Genomic DNA, 18,018 nt, shown 5'->3' on the forward strand with positions numbered 1-18,018 from the left:
GCGCCCCCAGCCAAGCTCTGGCACTCACCATGCAGGCCACATAGAGCCCCAGAGCCCCACCTGGCTTCTCCTCCTCAGAGCTAGGATTTTAAGTGTGTAGTTTTGCTGTTTGTTAGCATGAATTCAAGGCCACAAACTCAGATCCACATTTCCCTGGCTGGGCTGTCATCCCCTTAAATCCTTTGATGGATATGGATTTGGATTTTTCTCCATCGTTTTTCCTTCCTTCCATTTATTTATTCATTCATTTATTTATTTATTTAATCACTTTACATTCCGATCCGGCCCCTCCTTCCTCTCCCCCCAGTCCTACTCCCCACCCCCGAGGCCTGCAGTTGGAACCACTCCACCCTGATACCCCAAGTCACTGCAGACTAAGCTCATGCTCTCCACCAGGGAGTGACAGGGCAGCCCAGCTTGGGTAAAGTGACCCGGCCGTAGGCAGCTGATACAGAGACAGCCCCTGTTTCTATTGTTTGGGGACCCACATGATGACCAAGCTGCACATTTGCTACGTATGTGTAGTGGGTCTAGGTGTTGTCCATGCAAGCTCTTTGGCTGGTGGTTCAGTCTCTGTGAGCGCCCTTAGGTCCAGGCTAGACTGCTCTGTAGGTCTGCTTGTGGTGTTCTTGACCCCGCCCCCATCCTTCCGTCCACTCTTCAGTTTTATTGCTTCAGGGTTCGAACTTAGGCTTGTTCCTTTGGTGTCCCATATAACAAGTGTACTTCTGCTCCAATGTTTATCTTTATTGTGTTGCGGTTCCCGCTCGGTCCCGTCTTTGCCCCACTATGCTCTGTCTCCAGCCTTCTCTAAGACTGCATTGTTTTTCTATTTAAGGTTCAACAGAGTTTGGAAAAGATTTCTAAGCTGGAGCAGGAGAAAGAGCACTGGATGTTAGAAGCACAGTTAGCCAAAATCAAGCTGGAGAAAGAAAACCAACGGATCGCAGACAGCCTGAGGAGTAGGAGCAGTGCACAGCTGCTCGCCCTGGCCCAGGACAGTGCCCCTGTGCCCACTGCTGCTGGCCAGGAGGAAGCTGCAGCGAAGGTCCTGACAGAGCCAGTGCAGAGCACCAGCCTGGTGAGTGTCTTCCTGCTTGCCCGCGCTGCGCTCTATTTCAGTAGTAATTGATAAAGACCTGACCTGTTGCATTCCTGTTCCTACCACAAGATAGCGGAGACCAGGTGGCTGATGAGCAGTGGGGGGGTGGGGGGGCTGGGGGGGGCAGGAGTGGGAGGGGGGTGGGCCCTTGCACGAGCAGGCGTCTCTGCAGTGTGCTTCCGGGCTCACTGTTACGGTCTTTTCCATCGTGTTGCCCTGTGCAAACATGTTGAATGAGCTGCCTGGAGCTGTTTTGTAAGTGTCCAGTAGGCTGTCTCCCAAGGGCCTCTCCTCCTGCTCTATCACAGACGTTAAGAGATGTAATGAAGCCCATCTGAATCACACGTCAGTTCCTATCGCTTGTCTCCTTCAAAACGCAACTCTGTTAAGTTACATGAGGTTTTTGCCAAATGTCCACGTGGCCAGTGCAGTGTTTCTAGAGAAGATGCAGTAAGTCAAATCAGGGGCAATTCTGCTTCTCTTTGAGGACACTTCCCAGGTGGAGTTTTCAACCAGGGACCAACTACCTGCTGGTTTGGGGGTTTTGGTCTTTTTTTTGTAATCCCCACCCCCAGGGCCTTTACTTGCTAGGTAAGTGCTTTGTCACTGAGCTAAATAGCCAACCCACAATTTCATAGTATCCTAGGAAGTGCAAACTCAGGTCACAATGTCACATAGAACCCTTAGGCTCAGCTCTTCTGTCAGGGATCCTGGGCAGATGGCTCACAGCCTCACGTTCCTGCCTTCTTTTTAATTACTTTAACTCAGAAGGTAAAGAACAGTATAGATTCACAACTGTTTTTTATAAAGTTTTCTAGTAATAATACTCTGCTTGTTATTTAAAAAAAATAAAATAAAAAAGGAAAGCCAAGCTGGGTGGTGGTGGTGCACACCTTTAATCCCAGGACTCAGGAGGCAGAGGCAGGTGTATCACTGTAAGTTCAAGGCCAGCCTGGTCTATAAAGCGAGTCTAGGACAGCCCAGTCTACACAGAGAAATCCTGTTTTGAAAAACAAAACAAAACAAACATAAATAAATAAAATAAAATAAAAAAGGAAAGCCAAGAAAAAGAGAAGTCAGGAAGGGAAAGTCTGTGCGAGCTGAGGAGCTGAGGGAGCTGTGGTGCCGCCAGACGATGCAGCGCTCAGGTGCATGCTGGCACTCCAGTTGCCTCAGCGAGGCCACCACTGTCCTTGGTGTGTCTCAGGCTTGCCTGCGTCTGCTGCAGCACGTGCTCCCCAGGTGTGCAGAGCAGCTTTATTCCCAAGGTGTGCTCAGGGCTCCGTGGCTCAGCAGTGTCTGAACCCCAGATGGCTTGCCATCTTTTAGGTATTATTACGGTATTATAAGCGTCAGAGCAAAGGTTCTCAGAGTTCCTGATGCTGTGACCCAGTAATACAGCTCCTCATGTTGTGGTGATCCCAGCTATAAAATTATTTTCCTTGTTACTACATAACTGTAATTTTGCTACTATTGTGAATTGTAGTGTAACTATCTGATATGCCGGACATCTGATATGCGATCTGCAGAGGGGCTGAGACCCACAGGTTGAGAACAGCTTCACATATTTTACATCAATGTTAGTGTTTATGATCAGGTATTATAATGTCAGTGGCTTACTTTTATTATTTTTTTATTACATTTTATTTATTGTGTGTAAGTGTTGAGAGCAGGAGGTGGAACTCATAGCAGGAGGTTCTCACCGTCCACCATGAGGGCCTCAGGAATCCAGCTCAGGTCCTTAGGCCTGGTGCCCGGTGCTTTTACCTACTGAGCCATCTGTTGGCTCTGGAGCTTTCTTTTAGATTGTTTAGAAAATGTACGTACGTATAAAGGGTCAAGCAAAGGTAGCATGCTTTTATTGAATTTAGATAGCATACATCATCTGTTCAAGAATTGTTTGGCCGTGTGGCAACCCTAGTTTCCGTTGAGTTCTGGAGGAACCACTTCCACATCAGTCTCCTCAGTTGGTCGGACATGCACCCCACCACACCCACACCCGCCCCTCCAGCACCCGTTCCTTCCTGTCACTTACACGTGTGCTGGCTGTAGTGTTGGTGGTGTCAGGAAGTACGCATGGCACAGACTAGCCTGGGGTGATGCTGATAGTTTTGGCAGGGATTGCCATAATCATTTGCCAGACTGAGTCTAAAAGCATGGCAGTGCATTATCGCAGGCCTTCTTAGTTAGGACTGTAGGAGTGTGAAGCTATAGGCACCATTCATTTTACTATTGAAGGAGATGAGGGAAGGCCACACTTGGTCCTGCGTACGGGGCACTGCTTGGCTTACTTGGCAGTGATGTCAGTTGCTGAAAGCCAAGGTACCTGTCTTTTCCTTGAGCCTTATTAATGGCAAACGCTGTTTGTCCACATAAACAAGAATTCCCAGGGACATGGTCCTGCAGCACTGGGTCCAAGTAATGACTATGTTGGTGGCTGGTGCATTTGGAAGTTGCTCTTGGTGGCACACACCATTAATCCCAGCCCTCAGGACGCAGAGGCAGGTGAATCATTGCAAGTTCAATGGTCTACAAAGCGAGTCCAGGACAGCCAAGGCTACCCAGAGAAACCCTGTCTCGAAAAACAAAGACGTGCCTGTTCCAGCCACCCTCAGCCTCAGGCGCAGCCTGACCTCGCTCCTCAACTTAGCAAAAATGTCCAAGCCTACAGAGACTGGGCGATGCACTGAGTCCCTGATGGCTGCTTTCCAGAAGTACAGTGGGAAGGATGGGAGCAGCGGTCAACACTCCAAAGCTGAGTGCCTTGCCTTCATGGACATAGCCGGCGCCTTCACAGAGAGCCAGAAGGATCCTGGAGCCCTGGACCGCAGGATGGAGAAGCTGGAGCTCACGGTGACGGGCAGCTAGATTTCCAAGCGGCGGCTTAGCTATAGTGTGCCACGAGCCCTCCCTCCAGGCTTCCTGGAAGTGCATCTAACTGTCCCATTCGCCTTCCAGCCACCAAGGTGTCAGCTCCTCCACCATCTGCACCTGCACTGAGCCCACCACACCCACCACCACGTGCAGCCCACACCTGCTAGCAGAACTAAAACAATGCCATTAAAAGAGAAAGAAAGAAAGAAAGAGAAAGAAAGGAAAACAAAAACATTTTAGGCCTGTGCATAAGATTAATGCATATTCTATTACCGGAAAGTGTAGGAACTTGCTGACTCTGCAGTTTTCCCTGGCTAACAGGTCTCAGTTTCCCCATGGCTGAACATAGGGTATGTTTTACTGTCTTAAATATCATCTCATTTTCAAGCATATGAGACGATCTCCTCAGCGTGTGCTCTTAGGGCAGGGTTAGAATTACTGAGTTGGACTGGAAATATGGCTCAGTGACTCTGAGAAGGTTCTGCTCTTGTGGGGACCTGAGTTCGGTTCCCTGCACCCAGGCCGGGCAGCTCACAGCCTTCTGTAACTCTAACTCCAAAAGGTCTGATGCCTTTATTGAAACTTTGAGGGCACTGAACTCATAGTGTGCATACCCTCACACAAGCGCACACACATAATTAAAAATAGTAAGAATAAGCTTTAAGAAAGAACTACAGGGCTAGAGAAATGGCTCAGAGGTTAAGAGCACTGTCTATTTTTCCAAAGGTCCCGAGTTCAATTCCCAGCAACCACATGGTGGCTCACAACCATCTTTAATGAGATCTGGTGCTCTCTACTGGCATGTAGGCACAGATGTGGGCAGAATATGGTGTAAATAATAAATAAATAAATAAATCTTTAAAAAGAAGAAAGAAAGAAAGAAAACTACAGATCCAAAAAGCATGAATATTCTAAGTTCCTTGATCTTCATTGCCAAATATGTTCTAACAAGACTGTATTGTTTTATACTCTTGTTAGTAGAATATGAGAAATATTGAAAAATATATTTCATTACATTCTTTCCATTTATAGACCATTCTTTGAAGGACTCTGTATGGTTACATGTTTTCAAAGCTGAGAGTAGGAAGTGGGAGAAATAAAGGGCCATAGATGTAGCTTTGCGTTTTATTACACCAAATATAGTTATATTTGATTGCACAAAGTCAGATGATCAACAGATTGCTATAAGCAGCTTTTAACTTATGGAGAAACAGAGAAATTGCTTGTCTTACTTCATTGAGAAGAAAATTGTGGCTCTTCTATAACCAAAAATTCTTATGGAAGGCGCTGTTGTAGCTACACACATTTAGTTCCTAGCATGCAGTGGCACACGTGTCACACAGCATTAGGCTGCCTGGCCCAGGAGGAGGCCACGAGTCTGTGGCCAGCCGTGGTTACACAAGGAAACCGGCTCTATGAAGGCTGTGGTCGGGGTCAGGGGCAGAAGAAGGATACATGGAGGGTGGATGAGAACGTGTGCAGACTGCCAGCGGGGCCGGCCCCGGCCATCAGAGCCACTGGGAATGAAGTCGCCAGCAATTCCTAGTCGCTCTGCCTTCCACCTACCCTGCCACCTTGGACAGTAGCTTGAGTCCTGCAATCATACCTGTTTTTGACATCTTTTCTGGTTTTAAGGATTGGTGGTAGTGGTCAGGATTGAACCTAGGGCCTGTGCATGTAAGGCGAGTGCTCTACCACCGAGCCACCCCCTGTCCTGTTTTTGAAGTCTTAACTTATAAAAGCAAACTTCAGAAAAATAGGGTTGTACTATAATTCATCTAAAATTATATATATTTAAGTCTCAAATTAATGTTTATTAATGTCTTGAAAGGATGTCGAAGTACGTTTTTTCCTTTTGATTTTTTTGTTTGTTTTGTTACTTTTGTTGTTTGTTGGTTTGTTTTTTGAGACAAGGTTTCTCTGTAACAGCCCTGGCTGTGCTGGACTCACTTTGTAGACCAGGCTAGCCTCGAACTCACAGAGATCCACCTGCCTCTGCTTCCTGAGTGCTGAGACTAAAGGTGTGCGCCACCACATCCTGCTCACCTTTTGAGTTTTTATGCAGTATTTATTTGTGTTTTGCATTCAGCACATTTATAGCTTGTGGTCTCCATAGAACTATCTCTGGCTCCTTCTTTGGAGATGAAATGACAGGGTCAACATTGATCATCATCTTGTTCCTCCTAAGTAATTTTTTGGGTGAATCAGGATTTTCATAGATCGTTTGGCGGTGGCCATAAGTTTTGGCTTCATGGCAGAAGCCATGCTGAGCACCCACAGCGATCTGGCCTGTGTTACCAACACTCTGTGCACAGCGCAGATCAAGAGGAGAATGCAGCATAAAGCTATTAATGTCTGGGTCTCAGATGTAAATCTTCTGTTCTAACTGGTTTTTCCCTTTATGTTCTAGATTGGGATTTTAACCAGGATGCCAGACAGTGAGGTAACGTGCGCTCTACATCTTGTTGCTTGTTAGTACATGTGTAGCACGTTTGTTCTGTAGGAGCTGTCTGTGTGTTGGTTTCCAGTCATTCTTAGAAGGAAAGTAAGTGTTTTTCTCTCATCAGTGCTCCCATGGTGCTTTTCACACTCCTTGAATGCTGTGCTCAGTAGAGGGTAAGCCTGGCTTGGGGGCCAGCTTTCACAGGTTTGATAGTGCGGCTCTGGCTGGCCATAGGGCCATCACTCTTTGCCAAGTATATGAAGCCAAGGGACCCAGTCATCCTCCAGCACGCAGCTGGGAAGGCAGGGCTTCTTAGGCCTCCATGGTGGGTGCTGTGACTTAACGCATGGGTTTATAAATTTGAATTTTGGTGGGCTGGAAAGATAGCTTAGTGGTTAAGAGCACCATCTGCTCTTTCGGAGGTCCTGAGTTTAATTCCTGGCAATCACAGGTGGCTCACAACCATCTATACAGGTATCTGATGCTCTCTTCTGGCCTGCAGGTGTACATGCAGATAGAGCACTCATACATAAAATAAAGAAATCTTTTTTTTTTTAAATTGAGGTTTGAAATACTTGAAGATCATGGTTTATAAGTGACCAGTAAATGAATACTGAAGTGACCACATTCATTTCTCAGTGCAGAGTGTGTCTCTAGAAGGCCAGTGGATACTGTGAGTTCCTTATCACTTAGCAGGGCCTTGAGACATAATGTTCAAGGGATCAGTAGAGTCTGTGATCTCCTTACTTAGGCAAAGGTAACATTGAGTTTCGTGTATTTTGAAATTTGGCTCAGTTACCATTGGTAGTATAACCACGAAAAATATGAGTCTGGAACAAAGGCCCTAAGTGTTCAGTTTTGTTTAATTTATTAGTATGTTTAAGAGCATTACAAAAGGGTGAAAAACGTTCTAAATTTAGAGGTTCCAAAGGACCTTGAAGCAACACAGCACGCAATATGTACACTTAGGTGTTTACTGCAGCATTATCCAGAGTAGCCAAGCCATGTAGTCAGCCTAGCTATCCATCAGCAGGGAAATGGAAACAAGAAAAGAAAAGAAGGGGGCTGGAGAGATGGCTCAGAGGTTAAGAGCACTGTCTGCTCTTCCAAAGGTCCTGAGTTCAATTCCCAGCAACCACGTGGTGGCTCACAACCATCTATAATGTGATATGATGCCCTCTTTTGGCCTGCACATGTACATGCAGGCAGAGTGTTATATACATAATAATAAATAAATAAAAATTTAAAAAAGAAAAGAAAAATGTGGCATATTTACACAATAGAATTATATGAGTACATAAAGAATGATACGTTATTTGCAAGAAAATGGGTATAACCAGATATTATCATATGAAGTAGGTCAAGTCAGGCTCAGAAAGATAAATGTCCTCCTGTTTGTGGGCCCTAGTTATGTAAAGATACAAGAAAGCGTATATGTGACTAGAAGAATGGAGGGGACTAATGGAGGAGGAAGAGAGAGGAGAAGGTGGGGAATTTAGGGCATAGGCAAAATGTGCATATACTTATCTGAGCTGGAGCCCAGTGCTGCATATATACTGACTGTGCTAATAAAAACACACGGTTCCAGTAAGTGTGCCCCATTCTCAGCCATCTTCCAATTAAAGACAGTGTATTAGTCAGAAAGACGGAGATTTTGAAAGCTAGGTTTTTGGCTGATAAAAGCTGGTCAGAACTGTGTGGTGGCTCACACCTGTAATCCAAACACTTGGGAGGTTGATGCAGGAGGATTATAAATTTGAGCTTAACCCTGGAAGCTTATCAACACTCTTACTTAAAAATTCAACAAACAGAAACCCAATAAAACCCAAGAATGAACCAATGAATAAAAACCATTCTGCCTGGTCCATAGGGCTTCTTGCGGCTTCACAGCAGCGCTGTTCACTTATGGAGACATGGCTGAAGGAGAGCTGGCTCTCGGTAGGGACCAGTGAAGGGCTGTAAAGTGTGGTCTCTGTTTCCTTGCTACACTTGTGTCTCTCACTGGCATCTCCTCTTTGTGCTCTGCTTAGGCTCCGGAAGTGGAGTCCCGTGAAGACCTGATTAAGAATCACTACATGGCGAGGATAGCTGAGCTCACGTCTCAGCTGCAGCTGGCTGACAGCAAGTCAGTGCACTTCTACTCCGAGGTGAGGGCTTGATAAGCTTGCCACTTCCCCTGACCCTTCCTGAGCCAGGTCAGGTTCTGTCCTCTGCTTGCTGGGAGAGAGACGTCATTGCCTGCACTGTCTGTCCATGTGTGTCTCGATGGGTCGTAGCTCATGGCACACAGTCTGTGTGCCACTCCAGAATCTTCATTTCAGGAAGTGTAAGGCTCCAAGTTACTGCAAGAGAGAGATTGGGCTTGGATGCTTTCCTGAGGATTATTTGGGATCGAGGTGGGGAATGCACAGATGAGGGATTTTTCACATACACAAGATGAGAAGTAAAATGCACCTGGTCTTTTTTGGTTTGACATTTCTTGCTCTTATGTGTGTGAGTGTCACAGCACATGTAGACGTGACAGAACAGCTTGCAAGAGTTGTCTCTCCTCCACCACGTGGGTTCCAGGGGTCGTTAGACTTGATGGCACCTTTACCCCTGAGGTATCTTGCCAACACATCTTTAAATTCTCTCCAGTTCCTGTGTGTGTGTGTGTGTGTGTGTGTGTGTGTGTGTGTGTGTGTGTGTGTGTGTGTGTTGGGTGTGCATGTGCACACATCCCTCCATCGTTCTCCACCTTACTTTTTGAGACATGGCCTCTCACTGACCCAGAGCTACTGATCAGACACCAGGCTGCTCTTGTCTCTCTCTCCCAGCTCTGGCATTACACCATGTTCTGCCATGTCTGGCTTTTCTGCATGGTTGTTGGGGTCTCAGGTCCCCGTGCCTGCATAGCAGGCATGTTATCACATGCACACACAGCAGGCAGTTACCAGCACAGCCACCGCCCCAGCCCAGCTCTTCAATTTCTAAGTGACAAGTTTATAGGACTGAATTTAAATTGTAAAAAAAGTGTTGCCTATTTTAACCTGTAAGAAACATAAAATCTTATTTTTGACATATTTTCTTTTTCCTTTACTCAATAATTCATATAATTAAAAACCTACTATGCACTATACATAGACTTTACAAAGTTGGAGGGGAAGTGGATGGGGCAAATATTGTTAAAGACTAGGAGGAATAAGGCTGGGTGGGTGCATGCAGGGCTTAAAGCCTTTGATTTGACACTATAGTAAGGATTAATGACAGATGGCAGGCCGAGAATTACGACACTTAAGTTGTAAAACCAAAAAGGAAGGGATGACACACTGTGTCAGGACCTGCTTTTACCTGTGATTGTCTCCAGCACTGCAGAAATGCAGAGGCCGACAGCAGCCAGTTGCTGGACAAAGAGAAGAGCTTTGTATTCTTTCCTGTTAAAATTAAATTGCCTAGCCCAGTGTCTAGGGAGCTGCTGCACCTGCCTTCGACAGGTCAGTCACTGTGGCTTCTTGTTACAGTGTAGAAGGTGGCGGCACAGCAAGCAGGCTGGCTCATGGTGGACCTGGTTCTTGAGATGCACATAAGTTCTGGTTCCCTGTCAGCACTCTGGGTCGGTATCCCAGCTGTGATTGTCGTCTTCCTGTGGGCCTGTGCCTTGCATGCTGTCTTCCTCTTGGTTAGGTTCAGTGCTGAGCACAGAGGGAAGTGGTGGGTTTGACTGTACAAACTGTCCTGAACTTTTCTTGAGGACGAATGAGTAACTAGGGGAATTTCAGGCTGTCTCGATTTTATGAGTTTGCCTATTTTAGTAAATGTTTTCAGCACAGCTATGATACAAGACGTTTTAGATTGTCCTGGTTTGTTCTCATCTAGAAACAGGAAGCAGTGCTGCCCCTGATGGCTTTCCTGGAGAGGATAGCTGCAGGCCTGGTGTCACACAGCAGTTGGGTGGTCTCTTCAGATCCTCCCAGTTGTACAGTAGTGTGAAACAAAGTTCCCTCATTTTCCTTTTCACCTGCACTGTCTGGCATCACCTGGGTTTAGTAAAGCTCTCAGAGAAGCCATTTGTCTTTCCCAGGTAGACACAGTGGTCTGCGGGTGGGGTCAGGAGGATGCTTTGCTTTCTGTACTGGGATCTCTAGTGAAGAACTTGAACCCCAGGGGACCTATCTTTGGGTCCAGGGTTGGCAGCCTGTGTCACATTAAACAAGAGGGTGGGGCCACATTCTCTCTGTTCTCCGCCATATGTATTCAGCAGACAGTTTTGGAGTGAGTGAGCGAGTGGGTGAGTGAGCGAGTGGCCGTGACTCTGGTGTAATCTGCGAACCTTCCGGGGATAAAATTGAGTGTTTTGATTGTCTAGTGCCGAGCGCTCTCTAAGAGACTAACCCTGGCCGAGAAGTCTAAGGAGACCCTGACAGAGGAGATGAAGCTAGCCAGTCAGAACATCAGCAGGCTTCAGGTGAGCTCTGAAACATGACCTCAGCACACTTGACTCTTTCGCTGACTGTTGCAAGGGCAGCAAAGCCAGCCTTCCCTTGGGAAATGGTGTTCTCTGGCCTTCAAAGACACTTGTCAAATCTCTTCATTTCTAACTCACCTTAAAGTAACATATTACCTACACCAGACAAAAAGTGGCTGTCTTATTTGTATCTGACTTGAAGTTAAGAAAGAATTTAAAAATCTTTCACAGGGCTGGTGGTGGTGGCGCACATCTTTAATCCCAGCATTCGGGGGGCAGAGGTGGGTGAGCTGTGAACTGGAAGCCAGCCTGGTCTACGAGTCCAGGACAGCCAGGACTGTTACACAGAGAAACCCTGCCTCATAAAAACCTTAAAAAGCAAAACAAAACAAAAACAAAAACAAAATCTTTCACAATCTACATTTCTTCTTTCCCCTTTCTTAATATAGATATAATATGTATGCATAATTAAGTAAAAGCATAAGTAAGTAAATCAAATTTCAGTTTCAAACCTTGCCTTTTAGGAAGCCTTGTTGATATCAACATGAGGCAGGCACAGGCACACCCAGGTCACAGTGCCTCCTGTTTCAGATCCCCGTCTCAGATCAATCAGGAGGCTGAGGAGAGCATGGGAAGTGGGAGGAGAGAAGGGCGACTTCCGGGGAGGAGCTGGTGAGCAGGGAGGTGCTGGTGAGCAGGGAGGAGCTGGTGAGCAGGGAGGTGCTGGTGAGCAGGGAGGAGCTGGTGAGCAGGGAGGAGCTGGTGGGCAGGGAGGAGCTGGTGGGCAGGGAGGAGCTGGTGGGCAGGGAGGAGCTGGTGGGCAGGGAGGAGCTGGTGGGCAGGGAGGAGCTGGTGGGCAGGGAGGTGCTGGTGGGCAGGGAGGAGCTGGTGGGCAGGGAGGAGCTGGTGGGCAGGGAGGAGCTGGTGGGCAGGGAGGAGCTGGTGGGCAGGGAGGAGCTGGTGGGCAGGGAGGAGCTGGTGGGCAGGGAGGAGCTGGTGAGCAGGGAGGAGCTGGTGGGCAGGGAGGTGCTGGTGGGCAGGGAGGAGCTGGTGGGCAGGGAGGAGCTGGTGGGCAGGGAGGAGCTGGTGGGCAGGGAGGAGCTGGTGGGCAGGGAGGAGCTGGTGGGCAGGGAGGAGCTGGTGGGCAGGGAGGTGCTGGTGGGCAGGGAGGAGCTGGTGGGCAGGGAGGAGCTGGTGGGCAGGGAGGTGCTGGTGGGCAGGGAGGAGCTGGTGGGCAGGGAGGAGCTGGTGAGCCGCGCCTGGGCCTGGGCAAGGCTTTTGAAAACCCCACACTTGCCAAGTAGGCCTGCTAGCTTGTCCATGCCTCCCAGAGGCAGGGATCTGTCTCCTCCCCCACCCCCCCCACCCCCCCCCCCCACTTCCCAGTGCTGGAATTACTAGTGTGCACCCCCAAGCCCACACGGGTTTTAGGGATGGAACTTGGGGCCTCATGCTTGTAAGGCAAATAATTTGCTGACTAAGCTCTCCAGCCTTTAAATTTTTGCATATTAGTTATGAACACATTCTTCACGGCCTGACACCTTTTTCTCCCATCTCTTTTAACTTTGTCCTTCCATCCGGCCTGTGCCTTAACTTTGTGTTAAGTGATCACTCAGGCAGAGTGAAAGGTTGCTTTCCCAGATCCTTGTAATAAAAAAAGCTTCTGGATGGTGGCTACAGTCTTTGATGGGCCTTTCTTCTTTCTCTGCTCTTTAGGATGAGCTGACGACCACCAAGAGGAGCTACGAGGATCAGTTAAGTATGATGAGTGACCACCTGTGCAGCATGAACGAGACGCTGTCCAAACAGAGGGAGGAGATTGACACGCTAAAGATGTCCAGTAAGGTGTGTGAGGGGCGGGGAGGCGGGCCGCAGGGGTGTGTGCAATGCAGCTGAGAGAAAACGCGTCACTGCCATGTGTTTCAAGAGGAGAGCACCTGGTGGTCCTCTTCCTTCACTCCACTGTCCTGACCAAAAGGACAGCACGTTTCTTTGTCTGAGTCTAAGCTGAGGTCTGACATTTTTTGCCCTAGCAGAGGGATAGTGCTGTCTGTCTTAAGACCCTAATGGTAAAGGAGTAACCCTTAGCAAATTGTTTCATTCAGCAAAATCATGTATTCTAATTAATTCACAAAGAGAAGCCTCACACAGCCTAAGGAAGCCACTCAAACACGTAGCCAGCCCCAAACTCTGCCGTCTCAGTGAGCGCCTGCACACCCTGAGACCAGAGGCTTCAAGTAGGCTTTTACATGTTCACTGCCATTGCTGCTTTGGTTTTTTGTTTGTTTGTTGCCTTTTGTTCTTGTTGTTTGCTTTTTGAGACAAGGCTTCTCTGTGTAGGCCAGGCTTGCCTGAACTCAAAGGTTGGCTTGCTTCTGTTTCCTTAGTGCTCGGATTGAAGGCATGCGCCACCTCTGCATGTCTTTAATTACATTTTTACTCAGTTATCCATCACAAGAAAAAAGAATAAACAGAGTTAAAACTAGGAAAAAAAATGCTTAACATCCTCTTTGCTGACTCACATGTGTCCATGCCTGACTCACCTGTGTGCATGCCTGACTTACGTGTGTCTGTGCCTGACTCATGTGTGTCCGTGCCTGCACTCACGTGTGTCCGTGCCTGACTCACGTGTGTCCATGCCTGACTCACCTGTGTCCATGCCTGACTCACCTGTGTCCATGCTTGACTCACGTGTGTCCATGCCTGACTCACGTGTGTCCATGCCTGCACTCACGTGTGTCCATGCCTGACTCACGTGTGTCCATGCCTGCACTCACGTGTGTCCATGCCTGCACTCACGTGTGTCCATGCCTGCACTCACGTGTGTCCATGCCTGCACTCACGTGTGTCCATGCCTGCACTCACGTGTGTCCATGCCTGCACTCACGTGTGTCCATGCCTGCACTCACGTGTGTCCATGCCTGCACTCACGTGTGTCCATGCCTGCACTCACGTGTGTCCATGCCTGACTCACGTGTGTCCATGCCTGCACTCACGTGTGTCCATGCCTGACTCACGTGTGTCCATGCCTGCACTCTGTCCTCTCACCACTCAGTGCTACCTTCTCCTGGTTTCTGTTCTAAGTGCTGTCCCATGGCCTGACCGGGACCTATTTATATACATACATGTTTACATTAGAGGCTCGGTCCATATATGAGAGAACATGTAGGTTTTTTCTTTTTTAGTTTATTATTAATTATTTAGTATTAGTTAACCTCTATTAATTTTATGCCTCCCAAGTCCACCCATTTTCCTGCAGGTCTCGTTTTTCTTTGTAGCTGAATAATACTGCATATATCTCTCACATTTTCATTATCTGTTCATCTGTTGATGGCATCTAAGCTGGTCTCGTTCTGTTGCTGTTGTGAACAAAGCCACAATAACCTTGTTTGTGCCGTCATCTCTGGGGCAGGATGTGGCCTTCTTTGGGTATGTGCCTGGGGTGGAACAGAGCCCTTTATCTATTCTCAACACTGGCTGTGTAACTAGGAATGCTAACGTTTCCCCTGCAGGATCCCTGCTGATACTGTTTCTCATAGAGCCTCAGTCTGGGCCTGGCAGTAGGTGCTGGGCACTGTGCTTAGGCCGGGATGCATTCCATACCCTGCATCTCTGTTAGTGAGTGGTAACGTGCAGCTCCTCGTCTATGCGTGCGCAATCCAGGGCAGCAGGCATTCAGTCTTGTGTGTTTCTGGAGGTCAGTGGGCGCTTGCCCGCCCAGCTGTGAGCTGAAGAGGCAGTAGAGAGGTGCAGCGCGGCTTTGCTGGTGCTGTCGACTAGGTCTCCTGGGAGTCTGCACTACAGGACACCTCTCAGCACCATTTCAGGGTAGCCGCTGACTTCATGGTAGCCCCTGGGGAGCTGTTCCTGCTGCTTGTCTGGACATCTCTGGTTGATTACCAGCCAATATACTTGGAGGCATGGTGTACAGTTGCGTGTGTGTGTGTGTGTGTGTGTGTGTGTGTGTGTGTGTGTGTGTGTGTATGTGTGTGCTTGCATTCCTTCCCATGAATGCCTCCCCTGACTCTCATGACTTGGTTACATTTCTAGTCAGAGTAGAAAGCACATACACTAAAAAGATCATATTTAGTTTTTCTATGATTAATTTATCAAAGCAGTTGTGAGAAAGTGGGTTGTAACACCTAATATTTAAAGAGCAGTGACAGTGAATCTTGAGCAATGCTTCACCCCCTGAGGTACATATACATTGTGGGAGGTGAGCGAGGTGTAACATGTCTCAAAAGAAATTGAACTGTAGCTACTTCAAAAATTTAATTTTTCAAGTTGTCTCTAAAGTCCTTAAAATACCTGCATTATTAAATTCAGTTAAGTGACTTCGCTTCAGTTCAGAGGGTGTTCTTAACCATTCTGGTCGTTCTGTGAGCCTTGTACTTTGCTTCCTCCTTGCCTTAGTCACGGTCACTATTGCTGTGATGAAACACCATGACCAAAAGCAGCACTGCTCATCACTGAAGGAAGCAGGGCAGGAACTCAAGCAGGGCAGGAACTGGAGGCAGGAGCTGATGCAGAGGCCATGGAGGGTGCTGCTTACTGGCTTGTCATATGGCCTGTTCGGTGGGCTTCCTTACAGAACCCAGGACACCAGCCCAGGGATGGCACCACTCAACAGGCTGAGCCCTCCCCCATCAGTCACTAATTAAGAAGAAAATACCCTACAGGTCTTATGGAGGCATTTTTAAAATAGATGCTCCCTCCGTTCATATGACTGTGTCAACTTGACCTAACCCTGCCCATCACCTGCCTCTACTCATTGGTGTTTATGTTGCTGTAGTGTCCTCTTCTGGCCAGTGAGTGTTGTCTCCACTGGATGCTGACTATATATTTCTACCACGCGTGTGACATAATCTTGCTCTTAGTAGCTGTACTCTGCAAATGTTGCCCATTTATGGGAAGAAAGAGTGTGTGGACCTCATCATTTAGGGATGTAATTAGAATGTGGTCCTAAGAAGTAAACCTCTCCAAAGAGAAGAGAATTATGCCAAATCACCCTGTTGGAAAGAGTTGTGTCCTACCATGCCATGCTCTGAAACAGTGGTTCTCAACCTGTGGGTCCCGACCCCCTGGGGATCGCATATCAGGTATCCTGTGTATCAGATATTCACATTACAACTCATAACAGTAGCAGAATTACAGTTATGAAATCACAACGAAATAATTTTATGGTCAGGTATCATTGGCAGCATTAGGAAGGTTGAAAACTACTCCTCTAAAACCTGCTTATTTAAATAACAAAAACCATATTTGGTCTAAAACTGTTTCTCATAAGAAAAGGAATTTTGGTAAACTGGACAGTTGCTTGCTTTTCTTTATTCTCTGCCCTTGGCCCAAGAGGGATTGGCTGTGGGGCTGGGAGCAGGGAGAGTCAAACTGTGGTTACTGGACAGAAGCTGAGGTGCAGGTTTCTGCCAGCTCTTGTCCGTGTGGGAACCCAGAGGTCTGTGGAACAGCATGGCCACAGGCAGCTTGCTTATAAGCTGTGTGAACACTTCTGAAGCTTGTGCTCTCATGGTGGGTATTTTTTTTTCCCCCACAGGGAAATTCTAAGAAGAACAGAAGTCGATAGTTGCCGAGTAGCTGGCCAGTGACTGTCCCCTCCAGACCGACTGCAGCTGCTGCCCAGAGACGCAGGCTCCACCACCAGTGCTGGTGGCCTCTGGGAGGCTGAAGTGCTGCCGGACCTCGGAAACTAGCCAGTGTTGTCTGTGACCTTGAGGCATTGAAGTCTATTTGTAAACAGAAGGCAAATACAGAATTTGATGTTGACAGTCAAATGGAAAACAATAGACATAACCATGGATATTGTAGGTTTCCTTACGCTGTTTTTACTGTGCACTTTTTAAAATTAAGGTTTAATTTCAGTATGTAAGAACAACAAATATTTTGTATATTTTCAAACTCAATTATATGGTAATGGATTTGGTATCTATGGAATAGATCTATGTTTCTGGATAAAATGCTTAAATTGTCAGATGCCATTACTTCCCATATTGTCATTTCTTATTATAATTGAAAATTGAAAGATCTCTCAGATTGTTTTTAAAAGGGTCTCCCTTCCCCCCCCCCCCTTTTTCCCTTCCGTCCATGTCTTGGAGGTGCCGAGCCTCACTGCCTTTAGAGCCCCGTGGGTTTGCTGTCATGTGTGCAGCTGTGCAGTACTCTCTGTGTTAGAATAATTGCTAAAGGAATTCGTGTCAATAAATTCATGCCATGTGAACCTTTCACTCTGTTTGTGCCAATGCGATAGAAGAAACCGGAAACACATCCAGTCCCAGCTGACCTAGAAGGGAACTTTTGACTGAGCAGTGACAGTCAAGCCTCTAGAAGGCTTGAGTTTTGCTGGGAGCCACCTTCCAAGCAAGGACCCTACACTCTTTCAGCTCTCCCTGGACTCTGTTCCAGCACCAACCTCAGGGTACCTCTCCCTGCACCCCACTCCCAAGGCTACAAGCAGACGCTTGTGCTCAGTTGCAGAGAGGAAACTAAGGCATAGAGGGCAGAGGCAACCTGGCCACAGTCGGGCGCACAGGCCTGAGCCTGCTCACCAACACGCCTTTGGGCAGGGCACCACGTTCCTGGTGCTTTGTGTCTGGAGGGTGAAGTGTTCCATTTCTCAGTAACTCCATTAGTCTCGTCATCCACCTCTTTCGCGTCTCCATGCAGAGGCCTGCAGACCTGTGGTCACCTTCTTAGATTAAGTTTTGTTTTAGAACGTGTGTGTGCGCGCGCGCGCGCATGCATATGTGTGTGTATGTGCATGCGTGTGTGCGTGTGTGCGTGTGTGTGTGTGTGTGTGTGTGTGTGTGTGTACACGAGAGCAGGCGCCTGGAAAGGCCAGAGGCGTAGGATGCCCTGAGCTGGAGCTTTAGATAGAGGGCTGTGAAGGACCTATTGATGGGAATCAGACTTGGGTCCTCTGCAGAAGCAACAACAGCTTTTGACTGCCACTGATTCTCCAGCCGTTGGCACGATGGTTTTTCTCCTCTGACTTAAAATGTGTATGACTGCTTTGCCCACATGTATTTACATGTACTGCATGTATGCCTGGTACCTAGAAAAGCCAAAAGAGGGCGCTGGATCACTAGAGTCACAGCCTGTTGTAAGCTGTCATGTGTGTGTTGGGAACTGAGCCCGCGG

At 47.7% G+C, this 18,018-nt stretch overlaps 1 protein-coding gene and 1 long non-coding RNA gene across 2 annotated transcripts in view; one reads left to right on the plus strand and one right to left on the minus strand.

The window, feature by feature from the left end:
- PPP1R21 (protein phosphatase 1 regulatory subunit 21) overlaps nucleotides 1-17,103 on the plus strand; it is a 69,751-nt gene extending 52,648 nt beyond the window's left edge. Inside the window, exons 17-22 of the mRNA XM_084791917.1 lie at nucleotides 839-1,081; nucleotides 6,387-6,419; nucleotides 8,450-8,566; nucleotides 10,765-10,863; nucleotides 12,580-12,708; nucleotides 16,418-17,103. Coding sequence (XP_084648043.1) covers nucleotides 839-1,081; nucleotides 6,387-6,419; nucleotides 8,450-8,566; nucleotides 10,765-10,863; nucleotides 12,580-12,708; nucleotides 16,418-16,447 — 651 coding nt within the window. The 3' untranslated portion in view covers nucleotides 16,448-17,103. The remainder of the gene's footprint in view (nucleotides 1-838; nucleotides 1,082-6,386; nucleotides 6,420-8,449; nucleotides 8,567-10,764; nucleotides 10,864-12,579; nucleotides 12,709-16,417) is intronic.
- On the minus strand, nucleotides 12,900-16,411 carry LOC311603106. The gene is made up of 2 exons (XR_014780949.1): nucleotides 13,471-16,411; nucleotides 12,900-13,406 (listed from the first exon to the last, which is right to left on the minus strand). It is a non-coding gene; the product is annotated as an uncharacterized lncRNA (long non-coding RNA).
- Nucleotides 17,104-18,018: the final 915 nt, after the last annotated feature.

This window comes from Acomys minous (assembly GCF_964271855.1).
Source record: "Acomys minous genome assembly, chromosome: 8".
Classification (NCBI taxonomy): Eukaryota; Metazoa; Chordata; class Mammalia; order Rodentia; family Muridae; genus Acomys; species Acomys minous.